An 18,303-nucleotide genomic window follows, 5' to 3' on the forward strand; every position below is an offset into this window, starting at 1 on the left:
TTTTTATAAAATATTAATTACTTAAAATAAGACATAGGTACTTCCTAGATACTTGGAAAAGTAATGGTAACATTTTTTCATTAAAAATTTATGTGCCAGGGACGCCTGGGTGGCTCAATTGGTTAAGCAGCTGCCTTCGGCTCGGGTCATGATCCCAGCGTGCTGGGATCGAGTCCCACATCGGGCTCCTTGCTCGGCGGGGAGCCTGCTTCTCCCTCTGCCTCTGCCTGCCATTCTGTCTGCCTGTGCTCGCTCTCTCCCCCTCTCTCTCTCTGATAAATAAATAAAATCTTTAAAAAAAAAATTCTATAAAAATTTATGTGCGGGGCGCCTGGGTGGCTCAGTGGGTTAAGCCGCTGCCTTCGGCTCAGGTCATGATCTCGGGGTCCTGGGATCGAGTCCCGCATCGGGCTCTCTGCTCAGCAGGGAGCCTGCTTTCCTCTCTCTCTCTCTCTCTCTGCCTGCCTCTCCATCTACTTGTGATTTCTCTCTGTCAATAAATAAATTAAAAAAAAAATTAAAAAAAAAAATTTATGTGCGGAGGGACGCCTGGGTGGCTCAGTTGGTTGGACGACTGCCTTCGGCTCAGGTCATGATCCCGGAATCCGGGGATCGAGTCCCGCATCAGGCTCCCAGCTTCATGGAGAGTCTGCTTAGCCTCTGACTTTCTCCTCGCTCATGCTCTCTCTCACTGTCTCTCTCTCAAGTAAATAAATAATAAAATCTTTAAAAAAAAAAAAATTTATGTGCGGAGCGCCTGGGTGGCTCAGTGGGTTCAGCTTCTGCCTTCGGCTCAGGTCATGATCTCAGGGTCCTGGAATCGAGCCCCGCATTGGGCTCTCTGCTCAGCAGGGAGCCTGCTTCCCCCTCTCTGCCTGCTGTTCTGTCTACTTGTGATCTGTCTGTCAAATAAATAAAATCTTTTAAAAAAAAAATTTTATGTGCATCAGGGACGCCTGGGTGGCTCAGTCGTTAAGCCTTTGTCTTTGGCTTGGGTTCTGATCCCAGGATCCTGGGATGGCATCAGGCTCTCTGGTTGGCCTAGAGCCTGCTTCTCCCTCTCCTACTCCCCCTGCTTGTGTTCCCTCTCTTGCTGTCAGATAAATAAAAATATTTAAAAAAAAAATTTATGTGCATCAACCTGGAACTTATAATCTATTAGCAAGAAAAAAACAAAGTAATAGTTGTAGTCCGTGCGTCCCTCCCGAAGCTGCGCGCTCGGTCGAAGAGGACGACCTTCCCCGATAGAGGAGAGGACCGTTCTTCGGTCAAGGGTATACGAGTAGCTGCGCTCCCCTGCTAGAACCTCCAAACAAGCTCTCAAGGTCCAAGATCCGTTTAAATGCACATTGGGCCAAGGGGCACCTGGCTGACTCAGAGGTTGATCTCAGGGCTGTGAGTTCAAGCCCCACATTGGGTGTAGAGATTACTAGGGGAAAAAAAAAAAAGTAAATAACTAAAATGCATATTGGGCCAATAAAATTTCTTAAACTACGTTGTCTTTTGTAGCTGACAAAATAGTTTCCCTCCAATTATTCAAAGAACTCAAAATTCCAACAACTCCAAAACTATTAATATCATTAAAAACAATTTACAATAAACTGTAAATTGCTCAGTCCTTAAGCGTCTGCCTTCAGCTCAGGTCATATCTCAGGGCCCTGGGTTTGAGTCCCACATTGGGCTCCCTGCTCCGTGGGAAGCCTGCTTCTCCTCCTCCCATTCCCTCTGCTTGTGTACCTTCTCTCGCTGTGTTTCTGTCAAACAAAATCTTAAAATAAATAAAAATAAAAGTGTACAGATTATTCTGTCCTAGAGGGAGGTATAGTATATATACATATATACAGTATGAGACAATATCCTTAGGTGAAAAGCAGAGCCACACATTGAATAATGTGTTAATGAAGAGAATTTAGTTTTTTACTTCCTACTTTTCTGGTTGCTTACATTTTAAATGGGTCTCCTAAAAACAGCATACTTTTTTTTAAATTTAATCCGATATTCACTTATAATTGAATTTATTCATTTATATCCATGTAATTACTCACATGTTTGGGCTTAAAGTTCATTTTGTCTATTTGTCTCAACAATTCAATTTTCTCTCCTTTCCTGTCTGCTTTCTAATCATTCCATTTTCCGCCCTTCTAGTAGTTTGGAAGTTTTATTCTTATTTTAGTAGTTACCCTAAAAGTTATAATAGGCATTCTTAACCAGTACCTTTTCACTTCCCCCAGATAATACAAAAAACTTAGAAAACTAACTCCAATTAACCTTTCCTGAAGTTATATACCCATTATCATGTGTTTTAGTTCTATGTTCTTTAAAACCCAACTTCATATACTGTTCATTTGCCACTTTTTTTTTTTTCCTCTTTATTCCTTCTGGAATCTCTGCCTTTCCATCTGGGATCACTTCCCTTTTGTCTGAAGTTTAAACTTTAGGACATGAGTCAGCAATCTACAGTCCACAGGCCAAATCCAGCCCACTGCCCATTTTTCTGAATAGTTTCATTGGACTGCCTCCAGGCTCATTCATTTACTATTGTCTCTAGTTGCTTTTGCAGTTGCACTACCACAGCATTGTTGAGTGGTTGTGACAGATACTGTATGGCCAGCAAGACTGACATATTTACTATCTGGCTTTTTACAGAAGTTTGCCTAATCTGCTTCAGAGTTTGCTTTTACATTGGTCTGCTAATGGGAAACTGTCCCATTCCTGTTGATCAGAAACTATCTTTCTTTTCCCTTTCTTAATTCTAGGTGGGTATTTTTATTGGGTATAAAATTCTAGGTTTGAATTTACTTTCTTTCAGCATGTTCATTCCACCTTTCTTTTGCCTTTTACCTTCCATTGCTCCTGTGAAGTCTGTCACCCCTTTGCAGATAGTTGGCTGCTTTAAAATTCTGTTCTTTTTACTCTGGGTATCCTGCAATTTTACTATGGTGTATCTGGGTGTGGATTAGTTTTTTTTCTGCTTTTAGGATTCATTCAGCTTTTTTTTTTTTTTAAAGATTGTATTTATTCATTCAACAGACAGAGATCACAAGCAGGCGGAGAGGCAGACAGAGAGGAAGGGAAGCAGGCTCCCTGCTGAGCAGATAGCCTGATGCGGGGCTTGACCCCAGGACCCTGGGATCATGACCTGAGCCAAAGGCAGAGGCTTTAACCCACTGAGCCACCCAGGCACCCCATGTTTAGCTATTCTTAAATATTGTTTCTCACGCATCCACTTCTGAAACTCCAAGTAAGTGTTTATTAGACGGTTTTCACTGTAATCTCTTTAGTCTCCATTTTCTACCTTGTCTTGCCAAGCTGTCTTCTTGATATTTTGACAAATGTGATAGTTCATTAGTCTCCTTTCAGCTGTATCTAGTCTGCTGTTAAACAGATCAACTGAATTATTTATTTTTTCAGTTCTAGAATTTTTATTGGTTTCTTTTTCAAGTCTACTATGTCATTTCTTAATAGTTTTTGATTCCCTGGTAAAATTTCCAAGCCTGCCTATTCTTTGACGCTACTGAACATAATTTCTTTGTAATCTGAGTTTGCTAAATCCAATTATCTGAAGTTTTTTGTAGTTATATTTCTGTTGCCTATTGTTTCTGCTGGTTTTCACTCATGGACTCTTTGTTTTCTTGTATGTCTGGTTATCTTTATATGTTGAGCCATATTTTTGAAAAATTACATATAAGAGGGGTGTCTGGGTGGCTCAGTGGGTTAAGCCTCTGTCTTCGCCTCAGGTAATGGGCTCAGGGTCCTGGGATCAAGCCCCGCATCGGGCTCTCTGCTCAGTGGGGAGCCTGCTTCCCCCTCTCCCTTTGCCTGCCTCTCTGCCTACTTATGATTTCTCTCTGTCACATAAATAAATAAACAAATAAATCTTTTTTAAAAATTACATACAGGAATAATACAAATCGAAGTAGGATATTATGCTATCTTCCTCCAAAGCTTTTTATTTTTCTGATAGGTAACTGTAGACCTTACTAGTCAAGGACCACTGTAATACAGGTTCAAGGCCTCAATTCCTCTTGACCATCAAAATGACAAAAAAAATCAGCCGAGAATCTGGCAAGGAATTTTTTACTTACAGTTCATCTTTGAGGGTGAACTTCAGGGTTCTAGATTCAAGTGGATGCGGATTTTTTAGAGTGCCTACCTTGGTGGGCCCTAGACTTTGTGTTAACCCTAAAAACCCACCAAAGTGTAGCTCAGTTTCAATACAAAGCTATTACCTACACAACTGGCAAGTGCCCTGAAGCCAAATTTGTGCCTTTATGTGCTACATTTACAAGGGACAAGCAAGTGATTCAAGGAAGAGGAATAAGAGATAAGAGGTCTGGACTAGAGTATTAAGAGAGATTCAGGGGATTCTTAGGAAGTAGAATCTAATTAATTCAGTGATTATTTAACTGAGGGTATGAAGGAGAAAGCAGTCAAGAATGACCCTGTTTTCTGCTTTGAACGACTGAGTACGGGTGTCAGTATCAGAGGAGATTTATAGAGGAAGATGATGAGGTTCCATTTTGGATGCTTTGAATTTGAGATGCCTTTGAATCATCTAAGTGGTGTTGTCTTTGAAGCAGCTGGACATAGAGGGCTAGAGGAGGGCTTGGACTGGAGGTAGCCTGTTCATGATAATTGAAGCCTGGGAAGTAGAGGTGATTTCACCCAGGGAAAGCATATCACGTGTGAGGTAACAACCTAGACTTGAACCTGAACAATGCAAACATATTAGGGACATGCAGGAGAGTAAACTGAAGACAGATGGCTAGAGCAAGAGAAGAAAACAAGAATGTGATGTCATCAAAGCCAAGAAAAAAGAATGGTCAGTAGTGTCAAATGCTTCCTAGAGTGGCACCGAATTGGCTCAGTAAGTAAAGCATTGAACACTTGAGCTCGATATCATGAGTTCAAGACCCACATAGGGGTAGAGTTTATTAAAAAACAAAAACAAAAAATCCTTCCTAGAGATCAAGCAAGGTAAGGAATGATCCCTGAGTTTAATGACCTGAAGGTCATTTGTAACCTTGCGAAGCAGTTCAGGTAGAGTGGAGGGGCAGAAACCAGATTACAGTGGACTGAGGATGATTGGGCAGTGAAAAATGCAGAAAATGATGCAACACGGATTATTAATCTCAAAATTAGTATGTTAAGCAAAAGAAGCCTACTCCAGAGTACATACTATAGAGTGCATTTGGATGAAATTCCTAAGCAGACCAAACTAATTTATGCTGACAGCAACCAGGGGTGGGGAAGGGGAATAGACGACAGAGGGGCACAGGGCAACTTTTGGTCTGATGGAAATGTTCTATAGTTTTAATGGGGTTATTACACAGATGTATGCACTTGTCATTATTCACTGACCTGCACATTTAAAATGGGTATATTTATTATATAAATTATACGTCACTACAGCCTACTTCATGTTTTAAAATGTAGAAAATGAGGGGTGCCTCGCTGACTCAGTCAGAGAAACATGTGACTCTTGATCTTGGGGTTGTGAGTTCAAGCCCCATGTTGAGTGAAGAGATTACTTAAATAAAAAACTGAGTCCCACATCGGGATCCTTGCTCCGCAGGGAGCCTGCTTCACCCTCTGACTCTGCCTTCCACTCTGTCTGCCTGTGCTCACTCTCGCTCGCTCTCTCTCCGACAAATAAATAAATAAAATCTTAAAAAAAAAAAAAAAAACTTTTAAAAAACACGAAAACGTAGAAAATGAGTACAATTTATTAAATGACTTAATTTGTGAAGAGGTAGTAGCTGTAAAGGTATTTGTGTAAAAAATTGAGTGTTTTTATTTATTTTTAAGATTTATTATTTATTTTGGGAGAGAGTGGGGGAGAGGCAGAGGGACAGAATCCTTAAACAGACTCGCTGCTGAGCATGGAACCCAGTGTGGGGGCTCCATCTCATGACTCATGAGATTGTGACCTGAGCTGAGTCAGACACTTAACCAATTGAGCCACCCAAGCATCTTTATCTTTTTTTTTTTTTTTAAGATTTTATCTATTTATTTGACAGAGAGAAATTACAAGTACACTGAGAGGCAGGCAGAGAGAGAGAGAAGGAAGCAGGCTCCCTGCTGAGCAGAGAGCCCGATGCGGGACTCGATCCCAGGACCCTGAGATCGTGACCTGAGCCGAAGGCAGCGGCTTAACCCACTGAGCCACCCAGGCGCCCCGCATCTTTATCTTTTTATAAAAAGATTTATTCCAGAGGGGCACCTGGGTGGCCTGGTGGATTAAGCGTCTGCCTTCAGCTCAGGTCATGATCCTGGAGCCCCAGGACTGAGCCCAAAGTTGGGTGCTGTGCTCAGCAGGGAGTCTGCTGCTTCCTCTCCCTCTCTCAAATAAATAAATAAAATCTTTTAAAAAGGCGGTGGCGGGGGCACCTGGGCGGCTCAATGGGTTAAACCTCTGCCTTCAGCTCAGGTCATGATCTCAGGATCCTAGGATTGAGCCCCACATAGGGCTCTCTGCCTACTTCCCCCTCTCTCTGCCCGCCTCTCTGCCTACTTGTGATCTCTCTCTCTGTTTCTCTCTCTCTCTGTTAAATAAATAAAATATTTTTTTAAAAAGGCAGGGGGAGGATTTATTCCAGAGAGAGAGAACACGGTGGGGAGAGGCAGAAGGTGAAGGAGAGAGAAACTCAGATTCTCTCTGCTCTGAGCATGAGGGACTGAGATGGAAGAGCCTTGAGCCAGTTAATTTTTTTTTAAGATTTTATTTACTTATTTGACAGAGATCACAAGTAGGCAGAGGGGCAGGCAGACTCCCTGCTGAGCAGAGAGCCTGACGTGGGGCTCGATCCCAGGACCCTGAGATCATGACCTGAGTCGAAGGCAGAGACTTAACCCACTGAGCCACCCACGTGCCCTGCCTTAAGACTGTTTAAATGCTACTATAATTAAGCAAGAGAAAGTAGCTGAAATCAAAGGAAAGAGGGTAAAAGAGACAGCAAATGAAGGAATGTGATAAAGCATGTGCCACATCAAAAACTATAGCAGGGGCCCCTGGGTAGCTCAATTGATTGGGCATCCGAGTTTTGGTTTCAGCTCAGGTCATGGTCTCAGGCACCTGTCAGGCTCCGCTGGGTGTGAAGCCCATTTGAGAGTCTCTCTCTCCCTCCTCCCTTCTCCCCTCTCGCTCACCTGTGTTCGCTAAAATGGATTAAAAAAAAAAAAGACTAACTATAGTAAGTTAATACAGTGCCAAAACCTTAGTTCTCGGAACTTCCCAGTATAGAAAGTTTATCTTTAATAGTTTATGTTCCAAAATGATTTTCTTCTATTTTTTTTAATTAATTTATTTATTTGACAGAGACTCCAAGAGAGGGAATACAAGCAGGGGGAGTGGGAGAGGGAGAAGCAGGCTTCCTGCTGAGCAGGGAGCCCGATGTGGGGTTTGATCCCAGGGCCTAGGGATCATGACCTGAGCCAAAGGCAGATGCTTAATGACTGAGCCACCCAGGTGCCCCAATCATTTCCTTGTATTTCTAAAACTGAGTTCAGCTAATTCTTTTTGGTAAGTCCATTCATAAGAGGCACAGGTTTTAATATATATGAATAAAAATGGTTTGAGCAAATTATTTAAACTATAAAAACAAAACAAAAAAACCTGTCTATAATCCAGAAGGCAGATGGCAATAGGGTTTAAGGGTTCATGATTAAAGAATGAGTAAGATAAGTAAGTGAGGTAAAATGATTAAAATAGTAAGATTTTCTTATTTATGTATTTATTGCAACCATCTTGTTGGCATTCCCATTTTACAGAAGAGCAAATAAGCTCATGTCAACTAACTTGCCCAAGATAATATAGCTGGGAAATTATAAAAGTGGATTAAAACCTAGATCTCTGTTACTTCAGACCCATGATATCTTACGCCAGTTAGGCTATTTCACTCCAAATCTTTATTGTATATATAATATTGTAACAATAAAGGAAATATGGGGCACCTGTGTGGCCAGTGGGTTAAAGCCTCTGCCTTTGGCTCAGGTCATGATCTCAGGGTCCTGGGGTCGAGACCCGCATGGCATCGGGCTTTCTACTCGGCAGGGAGCCTGCTTCCCTTCCTCTCTCTCTGCCTGCCTCTCTGCCTACCTGTGATCTCTGTCTGTCAAATAAATAAATAAAATTTAAAAAAATAAATAAATAAAGGAAATCAAAGCATCAACCTACTCTAATCCTCCTGCTTTCTTCATTTTACCAAAGTAAAACATCTTCAGATAATATTCTACTCATGCCCATGAAATAAAGCAAGCGAAAAAATATTAAGTATTTCTATCTTTTTGATCCATTAATTGAATAAATGCTTGTTTGACCTCATAATACTGCTGTTTTCGTTTTAATCTCGTATGGTGTTTTGAACTGCTTTATGAATAGATCCGTTCAGATCGGACGCCTCCGTGTGAGTAGTACTTACTGAGCCGTGTATTCAAAATACTACGTGTACAGTCAACTGTGGAAGGTGCTTTGGAGACCACAGTGATGAATCAGACATGATCCTTACTCTTTAGCACCCTGCAGTCCAGGGAAAAAGAAGTCTTAAGACATGCCTATGAGACACTGACATGGACCACGAAGTGGGGACAAAGCCTGCTGCTGATTGACAGAAAGAGTAATTTCTGTTTGAGGATGTTAGAAGCAAAGAGAAGATTGAGGAGAACAGTTTAATAGTTCAGCCAAAAGATCATCAGTGCTTGAACTAGGAGAGAGGCAATGAGGACTGGTGGGGGAAAGGACAGTAGGACACTGCAGAAGCAGAAAGTGCCGATTCGATATGGAGAGGAGGGAGACAAGAACACAGAATGAAGTCAGCATTTACTTGGTCAGCCAAGGGCATGGTAGAGCCTTTCACACTGACAGACAATTCAAGAGGAAGAGCAGTTTCACAGATTAGAAGGCAGAAGTCAGTACGCTCATTCCATCTCCCTCTCTGTAGACTCCCTCCCTGCCGCCTGAGTGGTGGCCATCTTCCTATACTGACAAGGGTCAATTCTGTCACCCTGTGGAGGCTTCACAACTTGTTGACTGTAATTCAGCCCACACTTTTCTATACCCCTTCATTAACTCCCTGCAGTAACCCTATCTGTTACTCCTTTCTCTTGGAACCTTAAACATATATTTGTGTATTTTTAAATAAAGCGTATCTATGTATGTATGCATGTATGTACGTATATAATTGTATGCTCGTATATAGGAAATATCTGGAAAGATACACACCAAACTGTTAGCAACAGCTTCTACCTGGTAATGGGGATGCAACAGGGTAGGGACAAGGGATAAGAAAAAAGACACCTTTTATTTTATATTCTGTACCATTTGAGTTACTTAAAACAGTAAGTTTGCATACTTTGAAAATAAAAATAATAGTTCTAAATGTAGATCAGAAGCATCAATCAGCCTAATACAAGAAGTTCAGTAAATTCACTGAAAGGATGAAACCTCCCTAAGAAACACTCGGTCAACAAAATTACAGAGAAAAACCCTAAACTTAAACAAAAATTTAATGATAAATACATATTGAAAGATGATTAAATTCTTGTATGATGGCAGCATCCAAGGACTCTCTCCATTCTCATGGCTCCCAGCCCTTCCCTCCAGGCTGCTGGGGTAACTTGAGACCTACTAAGCCAGCGGACTCCTCCACTGAGCGCTCACCCTTGCCATGAAATTCCTGATGAAGGGCCACGTGTTCTCGAATGCTGCGTAGGAGGCAGAGATAGGTGGCCGCTTGGAAATGAAGCTCATGTTGGGCTCTGCACAGCTTCTCACTGGTAACCTAGAAAGTAGCAAGGTCACAGACTTTATTAGCAGCCCAGCCAAGATACATGGCCACAAAGATTTCATAAGCATTCTCTAGAGTGAAAGTAAATGCAGAGAGGAAATATCAACATGTGTATGTGTATACTAATTACATATGTAGAGACACCCTGTAGTTGATTGAGAAAGCTGACCTCCAGTTAATTGAAGAGGAATTTTATGCAGAGTATCACTGAGGAGTTTGAGGTCCTCAGATTTTAATACCCAAAAAAAGTTATTTCAACTCCCTTGTCTTGCAAATGTTTTACAAATAAGGAAACTAAAGCCCAGAGAGACTTCAATGGTTGGCTACTGGCAGAGATGGGGAACTATAATCATTAATGTCACCTAAGGAATAAAATATAGAACTTCCTGCTCTTCAAATGAAAGTCTACTTTATATATTTCTGACTTTGGTTAATGTGGTATAGGTCTTTCATTTCACTGAAAAGTAAAACCATTTTGTCTGGAAATAATAGCTTTGTCCTCAACAGTAACAAAATGAAGGTTTTATACATAAAAGTAATATGCATATACTTATATTACTTATTCTTTTATTTATTTTTTAAGATTTTATTTATTTATTTGACAGAGAGAGACCACAAGCAGGCAGAGAGGCAGGCAGAGAGGAGCAAGCAGGCTCCCTGCTGAGCAGAGAGCCCAATGCAGGGCTTGATCCCAGGAACCTGGAATCATGACCTGAGCTGAAGGCAGAGGCTTTAAACCACTGAGCCACCCAGGTGCCACTTAATTATACTTTCTATATACTTATCCATCTGCCAAATCCAGATTCCAATGACCATATGTAGCTGGAAACTATATCCTTTCAGAAGTCCCCAATGACTCCAAACCTTGTTTTCTCTTCTTCATAATTAATCTCGATTTAGTACACTGTCCTTTACTTGACTAGTTTTGTGTTCTGAGGTTGTGAGCAGAGGGCAGGAAAGGTGAAACAGATGTGTGCATGGCTTCAAGTGACTTGAGGCCTGTGTTTATCTAACTGCAGATTAATCTCTGGGCACCAGTGCCTATGCAAACCCCTTTCTTTCACGTTTCTTTATTTGAATATGTAGGGTTAAAATCTGAAAATTAGAAAGTTGGGATTTAAGATCTGAAGAGCCCACACAGAGATGTGCAGATCACATATGTGAAAATGGCACTCCAACTGCTCGAGAAAAGAATTCATCTTTAATCATTTAACTTTTTATAATTAAAAATTTATGAGCAACCAACACCAGTGTCAAATATCAACAAATGGTAATATCCATGTCTATTATATAAGCCCAACTGATAGGATTTGAAACAGCAATTCTGCACTAGTGTAGGAGAATACGGATTTTGACGCAGCTGAGCTTGAATCATGAGTGAGAAGTGAAGCGTCAACAATATAAACAGAAAGTGGGATGCCGAGGGGGCTTAGTGGGTTGAGTGTCTGCCTTCAGCTCAAGTCTTGATCCCAGGGTCCTCGGACTGAGTCCTGCATCGGGCTCCCTGCTCTGTGAGGAGTCGTCTTCTCTCTCTCAAAAATAAATTTTTAAAAGTCTTAAAAAAAAAAAGTATACACAGTACTAAAAAGGACCAAAAAAGACCAAATGAAAAAGAAAACTCAGGGCGCCTACGTGGCTCAGTCAGGTAAGCACCCGACTCTTGGTTTCAGTTCAGGTCATGATCTGAGAGTCCTGGGATAGAGTGCTGCTCTGTGCAGAGGCCGCTTGAGATCTCTCTCCCTCTCCTGCTTGTCCCATCTCGCTCGCTCTCCAATAAATAAATCTTTAAAAAAGAAAAGAAAACTGTATTTTCTCTAAGGAGAAAGCAGAGGTTCTTCCCTAAATGAACCCCTTCAGTTTAAGAAAAGATAAAGAAAATGAGTGTAGATGGTTATTGAGTTAGCTCTGAGCCAGCAGAAACAGAAAGCATCCCCCCGTAGCCTCATATGCATTCCACAGAATGGTGTTTCTCAATTTGTGGCATGAATTTCAAACGTATTTCCAAGGAATTTGAGAGCCATTACCAAGCCTCTCTTAAGGGAATAATGTTGCCTCCAGAAAGTACAACTATAATCATGTCACCTTAAAAATCTTAGAATGATGGTGCCTGGGTGGCTCAAGTCAGTTAAACATCCACTTCAGCTCAGGTCATGATCCCAGGATCCTGGGATCAAGTCCTGAATCCGGCTCCCTGCTCAGTGAGGAGTCTGCTTCTCTCTCTTCTCTCTCTCTCCTTCTGCCCCGCAACCCCACCCTTGACTTTCGTCCTGAAATCCCACTACTTTATAGGAGGACCTCCTATTGTTTATTAAGTGCTTTGCTGTAAGGCTCCTCAGATGGACTGCAAGCTTTGTCTTAAAAGATAGGATTCATGTGCATCTTATTCATAATTTTAGGCAAGTTCCTAAAGTCCCTACCATTTTGGCCTTTTAAAAACTTCTGAATTTTAGAGGTGACTGGGTGGCTCAGTCAGCTAGGGATTAGACTTGGTTTTTCAGCTCAGGTCATGGTTTTGGGGTCCTGGGATCAAGCCCAGTGGCAGCTCCACACTTAGCGTGGAGTCTGCTTGAGACTCTTGCTCTCTCCCTTTTCCTCTGCCACTTGCCCACTCTCTCTCTCTAATGAATCTTAAGAAAAAGGAAAATTTTGAATTTTAGCCCCATGTTGGGCATAGAGTTTACCCACATAAATATATGCCTATTTTTAATTTTTGAATTTTAGTTCTAAAATATTGCACTCTAACTTCCATGGCTCAAAAGATTGAGCGAGATGCTGGTTCTCCTTTTTCCCACATTGTTCAAATGACAGTAGGCTACCTACCCTACAGCCCAAAGTGACTCTCTAACCTATATTTCAGAGATTTCTTTCAACTTCCTTCGAAGCCTGATCCGAAACTCCACAGGCAACAATTAAACGGAAGAACTCTATCTGTGAACGGAGGTTCTAGCTGTTCCTATGCATGTACCCTCACTGGTCAGTGTCCCTGAGCCTCAGTTGTCCCACTTGAAAAATAAAATCGTTTCCACCTGCTCTTGCCTAAGGGGAATATGGAGTGTGGGATTCACAAAGGAATTTCCCAAGGATGGCTTCCCATATGTTCAAATTTATCTGCTATGTAAGGAAAAAAATGTATCTGGTCAGATAATCACGTTAATGTTGGGGCAGCACAATCTCATGGCGGGTTTCTAGTTCAGCTCTACAAGGCACCATTTCCTTAAATGGGGTACGGGATACAACAGTGTCTGCCAAGCTAATATTCCTCATCTTATTACAGTTCTCTTTTCTGCATCAAAACTGGTTTTCAGAATAACTACTAGAGGAAGGGCGAGGAGAATGGTGGATAAACGCTGTAGCTAGTAACCCTACACTCTCCAAGTACATCTCTTCTTTTCCCCCATCTCTCCGACTTCACTGATCTTTCTCCTCCGCACCTGCAGAAGACCAGCCAATAAAATCCTCGGGACGTCTCCATTCCACGGCCACTTTCCTGTCCGGCTGGTCCTTGGTTAGTTCCTGGGAGACCCGGGCCTAGGGTCTGGATTTGTTTGGCCAGAACCCGGGCTGGGTGGGAGGGTCGCTGACAGGAAATGCAGGCGCTGAGCCGCAGTGCTCCCAACCCCTGCCCATACTCCCCACCCACTCCCACCTCCAGCCCCACTCCCGCTCCCACTCCCACCCCCAGTGGAAAGGACGCTGGACTCAGGAACCCGACTCAGGCTTCCGTACCCGATGTGCACGGAAAGCTTTCACGAGGTACCGATAGGCCGCGGTGTCGCGATAGGGTCGGCCCGTGGCCTCGTTCATGTAGCGCAATTCCCGTAGAAGACCTCGTAAAGTGCGCGCTGGGGACCCCAGGGCCGCCATTTTCCCGTCCTCGGAGCGCGATGCCCAATGGCGTCCTACGCCCCCTCTAACTCTTTCCCCCCCAGCTCAGCCGCTAAATGGTACAATCGGACGCTGACTACTGGGTCCCCCCCATCGAATGCAGAGTAGTGGAGTATCTCACTTCCCTTCTCTGCGGGGCCTTACTAATCAAACACCGAGCGGAATCCTGAGGAGTTAAGGGAAAAGCAAACGAAAGCCGAGTTTAACTGACTCACCGGGTCCGTAAGAAAAAGCGAGAAAGGCTGGGCTAGGGGAAAGGTTCTTTGCTGACTGCGTCATTTAAAACGTCATTAGCTGACCGCTGAGTCTCGAGAATAAGTGCGCCTGGTGGGAGTGGGTGTTGATTTGAAACAGAACACGAAAGATACGTTTTGGTACCTAGAGGGGATAGCAGAATTCAAAGTACTGACTTCCCAGAAATCTCACGGCACTATACGACTCGGAAGAAGGAAATGGGAGTATTCTTATTCTCTCAAACTGTAGCCCATCACTTAGGAAAACCACACATATCCTTCCCATTTTTAAGAAAGTAAAATTAAGTTAGCATATTTCGATGTAGTTCTCTAAAAACGGTAAAAGTTATTTTGAGGACGAAAAACTAACCACCCCAGATGGGACTCGAACCCACAATCCCTGGCTTAGGAGGCCAATGCCTTATCCATTAGGCCACTGGGGCTTCTGTGAACGAGTCGCTCCAGCAACGTATTCAATTCTTTTTTCCTCTTTGGTACGTCATCGTCATCTAGGTCGCCTTTTAACCTATCCTAAGACACCACACCTAGTACCAACATAAGGGGTGAGGCATGCTGGGAGTTGTAGTTCAGCGAACAAGAGCCCGCGTTCCAGCTCCAAAGGCTTTACCCTCGAAACAGCACCGCTGCGCCGGACGGAGAACGGGCGCGCGCACGGTTTTGCGTCCGCGTTTGCCTGCTCTGTACCCCTGCGCCTGCGCAAAAGTGGGCAAGCGATGTCGCGGAGCAGAGCGCGCTGGGTACACTGGTCGAAGCTTGGAGACTCGCCCTCTGAGCTTCTCCGGCGTCGGATTTTTACCGGAAACAGGCGGCCCCTTCCGGTGTTGCGGCTTTCCGGATTTCGCTGGCCCCCAACCCGCCGTTAGGTGGCGTCCGCATCGGTCACTTTCTGTTTCCGGTTGAAGCGCTGAGGCCATTTCCGCAAACCCATTGGCGAGTAGGGGACGTGTGTGTTACGTTTAGAGCTGCCGGGTGTAAGATAAACGCGGGACAGCGGGGATTTATTAATTCACTGGAAATTAGCTAATCAGAAATAATTAGGACCTCTTTTTTCTGGCTCTGGTCCTAATTGTGCAGCTTGGACAAGTCACCTCTCATTATCAGCAACCTTAACTCCTCTTTTAAAATCTCGCAGTGGCTCCCTCCTGCCCCTGAAACTTTTGGACCCTTTCCTGTGTCGTAACCGTCATCTCTCCTCGTTTCCTCGCGCCTTTGCGCCTGGTACCCCAGCTTCTCTCGCGCCTGACGCCCCAGCTTCTCTCGTTGTCTTTTCTCCATTCCTGTTGCTCTCTCCGCTGGAGGTTGAACCATTTTGTGTTAACATTCCTATTTACCTTTTGGGCTTCCAGTTTTCCTAGTTTTCAAGTCTAGGCCAGGAACTGCCCTAGGCCTTTGTGGGTAATATAGTAAAGTTAAAACCTCCGCGCTCCTGGAGGTTCTCTAGATGACGTGTTAATCGCACCTCTTACACATAGGATACCTGTGTCTCCTCTCCGTCGTCTTACCCGCGAGCCACGAAGCAACTGCTCAGATTCCTGAAGTCCCACTTTTTTTTTTTCTTCCTTTTCCAAGACTTTATTCATTCATTTGAAAGAGCGTGGAGGGAAGGGGCAGAAGAAGAGGGAGAAGCAGGCTCCCCGCTGAGCAAGAAGCCTGATTGGGGAGGTGATCTCAGCCCCTGAGATAATGACGGGAGCCAAAAGCAGACGCTCAACCCACTAAGCCACCCAGGCGACCATGAATTCCCACTTTTAACAGCTCCCTCCTCTTGGGTCCTTGTCAGGGTTCACCAGATTTAGCTGTGGCCAATTTCAGGGGAACAGTTCATAATCCGGCTAGAATCCTGACACTTACAGCATGAACATTAGAGGAGACCAGACTAGAATGACTTAATATGAATGAATTAGGGTTTGGGGAGAATGTTATCAGTTATTCATTTCTTAATATTGTTAACTAGAAAGCCACAGGTTGAAAATGGCCTCACTTAGATTAAGGCCCCAAGTCAGTAAACCAAAAATTAACACTTAACCTGACTGCAGTTAGAAACCCTCAGAAGGGGCGCCTGGGTGGCTCAGCGGGTTAAGCCGCTGCCTTCGGCTCAGGTCATGATCTCGGGGTCCTGGGATCAGGTCCCGCGGCCGGCTCTCTGCTCAGCAAGGAGCCTGCTTCCCTCTCTCTCTCTCTCTCTCTCTGCCTGCCTCTCCGTCTACTTGAGGTTTCTCTCTGCCAAATAAATAAATAAAATCTTAAATAAAAAAGAAAAAGAAACCCTCAGAAATTGAATCTATGGGGCACCTGGGTGGCTCAGTGGGTTAAGCCTCTGCCTTTGGCTCAGGTCATGATCTCAGGGTCTTTGAATCCAGCCCCACATCAGGCTCCCTGCACAGTGGGAAGCCTGCTTCCCCTCTCTCTCTCTGCCTAGCTCTCTGCCTACTTGTGATCTCTCTCTCTCTCTCTCTCTCTCTCTCTCTGTTAAATAAATTTGAAAAGAAAAGAGAAGAAAGAAAAGGAATTGAACCTATAACCAGTCAGTATGGAAATTTACTGGTCAGCACTAGGAAATTGATAGACTCCTTCCATTACCCTCAGGAAGGCAGCATTGCTTAAAACAATGGATTCTTAGCTAATAATTCCCTTTTTGTAACTATTTCTATCTTTAAAAAGCCTTTCGTTTTCTGTAGCCCTTTGGAGCTCCCCTATACTTGCTGGATGGGATGCTACCTGTTTTATGACTTGATTAATAAAGCCAATTAAATCTTTCAAATTTAGTCAGCTGAATATTTGTTATTAAACTATAAATTTGTTTAACCAGCTTTCTAAGATATAGCAAATTTAAGCCAGCTCTGAAGAAGTGGGAGAATTTATAGGAAATAGGCCTTCTATAACTTTATATGTTGTGGTACAGAGCAATTACTAATTCTCAATTCCTTTTTACTAAATGGCCAAGAGGCCCTTTTCTTCTGCTCTAAGTCATTCTTACACAAAGAGTAAATAATCATGAAATGTTAGCTATTTGTAGCCTCTAGCCTCCAAAGATGGGCTTCCAAGAGTCTTCTCTTTTTATACATAACTTGCTCCTAACATCAAGAGGTGAAGCTTGGGATGCCTGGGTTGCTCAGTGGGTTAAGTGTCTGCCTTCTGCTCAGGTCATGATCTCCTGGGATCGAGTCCTGCATTGGGCTCCCTGCAAGGCTTCTCCTTCTGGCTGCTGTTCCCCCTACTTGTGTGCTCACACTCTCTCTCTCTCTGACAAATAAACAGATAAAATCTAAAAAAAAAAAAAAAAAATTTTCACCAGTTTAAAAAAAAGAGGTAAAGCTTATTTACCATCCCACCCACCCCTCCCCCTCTTGAATCTGAGCTGGCCTTCTGATTAGCTTTGACCAACAGAATACAGCAGAAGTGAAATTCTAGGCCATCTATCCAAGACCAGGCCTTAAAACTATCAACTTTCACTTCTGCGTCTTATCTAGCTACCAGGCTGCAAGATCCCCAAGGCCTGTGGAGGAGTACTGAGATAGCACCAAGTGAGCTCTCTGCTGAGTTTTTTTGTTTTTGTTTTAGATTTTATTTATTTGAGAGAGGGACCATGAGAAGGGGGAGGGTCAGAGAGAGAAGCATACTCCCTGCCGAGCAAGGAGCCTGATGTGGGACTGAATCCTGGGACTCCAGGCTCATGACCTGAGCCAAAAGCAGTTGCTTAACTAACTGAGCCACCCAGGCACCCCAAGAAAGGCATGTGTAAACCATCTTGAATTTCCTAATCCAGCGGCACTTGCAAAGACCACAGTCTCTGCCGGATAGAGCAGAGACTTGCCCAGCTAAGCCCCGTTAACTCCAAGAATCATTAAAGGTGATAGGCTGTTGTTTGGGAATGATTCCGCTAAGTTTTGAAATTACTCTGTAACAACAAAACAGCAAATCAGTCTGAAAAAGTTTGTGGGAACAATTTAGCCAAATTTCTCAGTTTTGCAGCTTTGGAAAGTCTTTAGATTCCTAATTGCAAGGCTACAAACTCAAAACCCTACAGCAGAGACCAGGCGGGTAATACAAAAGTAAAACTGGCCAGATGGGTTCCTACATCCTGCAAAGGAGCTAGCTGCTTTTCAGCTCAATCTCTGTTGCAAAGTAGGAAAGTGTTGCCAGTGTTGCCAGAGCCACTGACTTTTCAATAATTGTAAATCCAGCATTTTTATGAAATGCCCTCTTAAATGTTACTGATCATGTTAAAAAACAGTTTATCAAATAAAACCCTTCTGTTGGCCTTATATAACCTAGGATTGCAAGTGTGTGAATGATGACATCCCGGAGCACTTTACAGGCAATGTTTCACTTGACCTTCACCACAATCCTATGAGATAGTATCTCATTTTATCCACTTA

The 18,303-nt window shown here is 43.3% G+C and overlaps 1 protein-coding gene and 1 non-coding gene across 4 annotated transcripts; both read right to left on the bottom strand.

Annotated features, from left to right (window-relative positions):
* Positions 1-9,280: 9,280 nt before the first annotated feature.
* On the bottom strand, positions 9,281-14,838 carry FMC1 (formation of mitochondrial complex V assembly factor 1 homolog). 3 transcript variants are annotated; one of them, XM_032306074.1, is made up of 3 exons: positions 14,532-14,838; positions 13,886-14,048; positions 9,692-9,779 (listed from the first exon to the last, which is right to left on the bottom strand). In XM_032306074.1, the coding sequence occupies exons 1-2, from the start codon at positions 14,836-14,838 to the stop codon at positions 13,918-13,920; spliced, it is 438 nt and encodes a 145-aa protein (XP_032161965.1). In that variant the 3' UTR covers positions 9,692-9,779; positions 13,886-13,917. The 3 variants fall into 3 exon arrangements, with proteins under 3 accessions (XP_032161966.1, XP_032161967.1, XP_032161965.1); XM_032306075.1 differs by lacking the exons at positions 13,886-14,048; positions 14,532-14,838 and adding an exon at positions 13,512-13,774 and having other exon boundaries at positions 9,281-9,779; XM_032306076.1 differs by lacking the exon at positions 13,886-14,048 and having other exon boundaries at positions 9,662-9,779.
* TRNAR-CCU lies at positions 14,274-14,346 on the bottom strand. The gene has a single exon. It is a non-coding gene; the product is annotated as a tRNA-Arg (tRNA).
* Positions 14,839-18,303: the final 3,465 nt, after the last annotated feature.

This window comes from Mustela erminea, chromosome 11, assembly GCF_009829155.1.
Source record: "Mustela erminea isolate mMusErm1 chromosome 11, mMusErm1.Pri, whole genome shotgun sequence".
Taxonomy (NCBI): Eukaryota; Metazoa; Chordata; class Mammalia; order Carnivora; family Mustelidae; genus Mustela; species Mustela erminea.